The 2,197-nt window shown below is 37.3% G+C and overlaps 1 protein-coding gene across 1 annotated transcript in view; it reads left to right on the top strand.

Moving 5' to 3' along the window:
- The window catches only part of LOC308146992 (palmitoyltransferase ZDHHC3), a gene marked incomplete at both ends in the record, with an annotated part of 8,727 nt that extends 7,850 nt beyond the window's left edge, over positions 1–877 (top strand). The window contains 1 exon segment of the mRNA XM_080519023.1: positions 786–877. Coding sequence (XP_080375149.1) covers positions 786–877 — 92 coding nt within the window.
- Between the last annotated feature and the right edge of the window lie 1,320 nt (positions 878–2,197).

Here is a 2,197-nt window from a genome sequence, read left to right as displayed (position 1 = left end):
AACTCGCGCCGTCAGTCGATTAATTAATCGCACAATTTTCTCTGATTAATTGCGATTAATCACAGTTTTTTTCTCCTGAAGACTGAAGCTGGTTATCCATTGTTCTTCAGGGAAAACCTCGGAATTAATGTCGACTATATTTAGATTTAAAGACAATTTTTTTAACTTTCGGTGAAACAGTTTGTTTAAAATAATAAATAATAAAAACATCAAAGAATAAATCTCTAACAAACGTCTGGGTTTAGTTTCTCTGGGTGGAAATTCATGTTTTACCAGAATTTCAGCAGTTTGGTGGCTCCTGGTCAGCCAACCTGGCAACCTGCCGCTCAATTCGGCTTTTCAAAGTAAAGCTAATGACTTTTTTTCGACCTTTTTCAGCACGCTATTTTTTTTTTTTACATTTTAGCAATTTTTACTATTTCGTCTCACATTTTTCTTTGTTTACGCCGCTTTTTTTTTACATTTCTTGTGATTTTAGATATTTATTCACTTTTTTTTTTTAAATCCTTTTAAGCTACGAGTGAAAAGAAAAATCTGTAAATGACTTTGTGTGTAAACGGAACAAAAACGAGATCGTTTTGAATGAAAATGAACAAAACACAACTTTTTTTGTCAAATAAAATAAACGAGTGACTTTTTTTCTCAATCAGCCGTCGGAGAACTTTTAAACTTTATACCTTGATGTTATTTAAAGAGGAAAAAAAATCCAGATTAAAGGTTTCAGATCATGTAATGGGATTATTTTCTGGATTGTGTGGATTGAGGAGGTGCTGGTCTCTCTCCAGGGTCGGTGTTCTGCTGGCTCCTCCCCCTTCACTCCAACCCGCCGGCGGTCGGCGGGATCTCCTACTCCGCGCTGCCAGACTACGACGTCTGACCGGCCCACTCTGCTTTCTTTTATTTTATTTTATTTTATGTATTTATTTATAATTTTTTATGTATTTTTTTTATTATTATTTTATTATATTTTATTTTTTTATTATTATTATTTTTGTTATATTTTATTTATTTATTTATTTTTATTTTATTTTTTTATTATTATTTTTGTTATATTTTATTTTATTTTTATTATTTTATTTTATTTTATTTTCTCCACGTGTGTGAATGCAGACGACGAAGAGGATGGAGGACGAAGGTGGAGTGGACGAACAGAGCCGCTGTACGCGTGTGTGTGTGTGTGTGTGTGTGTGTGTGTGTGTGTGTGTGTGTGTGTGTGTGTGTGTGTGTGTGTGTGTGTGTGTGTGTGTGTGTGTGTGTGTGTGTGTGTGTGTGTGTGTGTGTGTGTGTGTGTGTGTGTGTGTGTGAGAGAGACTGTCTCCGCCCCCTTTTCCCCCTCCACCAATCAGAGGAGCCGATCCTGCACAGATCCGACTCCACGTTTTCTATTTACCGACGACAAACTGATGAGCTGTTTAAACATTGCGGCCCCTTTTTACTTTCTTTCTTTTCTTTCTCCACTAATATGACTTGTTTTTTTCTTTATTTGTCTTTTTTTTTTTTTTTTTTGTTCCTTTTTTTGTCTCTCCCCCCTTTTTTCCACTTTTTTCTTTCAGTGTTTTTCCTTTTTCTCTTTTTTTTATTTATTAGTTACATCCCCACTATTTTTATTTACATTTTATTTACAGATGCAAAACAACCAAAAAGTCAAATATTCCGACTGGAAGAGACCCGGAATGTCGCCGACGACGTCGGAAAACCACTAAAATGGGCGTCAGAGATGCGATTAAAGCAAATTTTTTATAGTTTCTAATATTAAATTAGGAAGAAAAAGAGAGAATCAGAACAAAGTGGTGTCACGACTCCCAGTGCATGTTCTCCTGGTGCTTTTATTTTGACAGTCACCGTTAATAGCGATCCACCTTGGTCGTCTGTCCGCTAGAAAGTCCGAGTACGAACAATTTCGCGTCACTATCAGAGGTCCGACAAAGTATTAGACGTGTATTTCACCTAAATCCAGCCTTAGTCCTGAATTTCAGTCTAAAAGTCCCTCCGTGGAGAACAGGCTGTTTCTGTGCCTGTACCTTTAAATGCTAATGAGCTGCGTCTGGCCACGCCCACTCCTCAACTCCCTCTGTTTTCCAGTCGCATTTGCAATGAGGGGAAGAAGAAAAAAGGGCGCCTGATTGTAGTTTTTTCCCCGTGGGAGGGGGAGGCATTATTTCCCTGTATGACATCACAAAGGTTATCCTCCCTTTGT

Source organism: Blennius ocellaris (assembly GCF_963422515.1).
Source record: "Blennius ocellaris genome assembly, chromosome: 23".
NCBI lineage: Eukaryota > Metazoa > Chordata > Actinopteri > Blenniiformes > Blenniidae > Blennius > Blennius ocellaris.
Note: the sequence above shows the minus strand (reverse complement) of the source record. Positions and strands in the feature narration are given on the sequence as shown.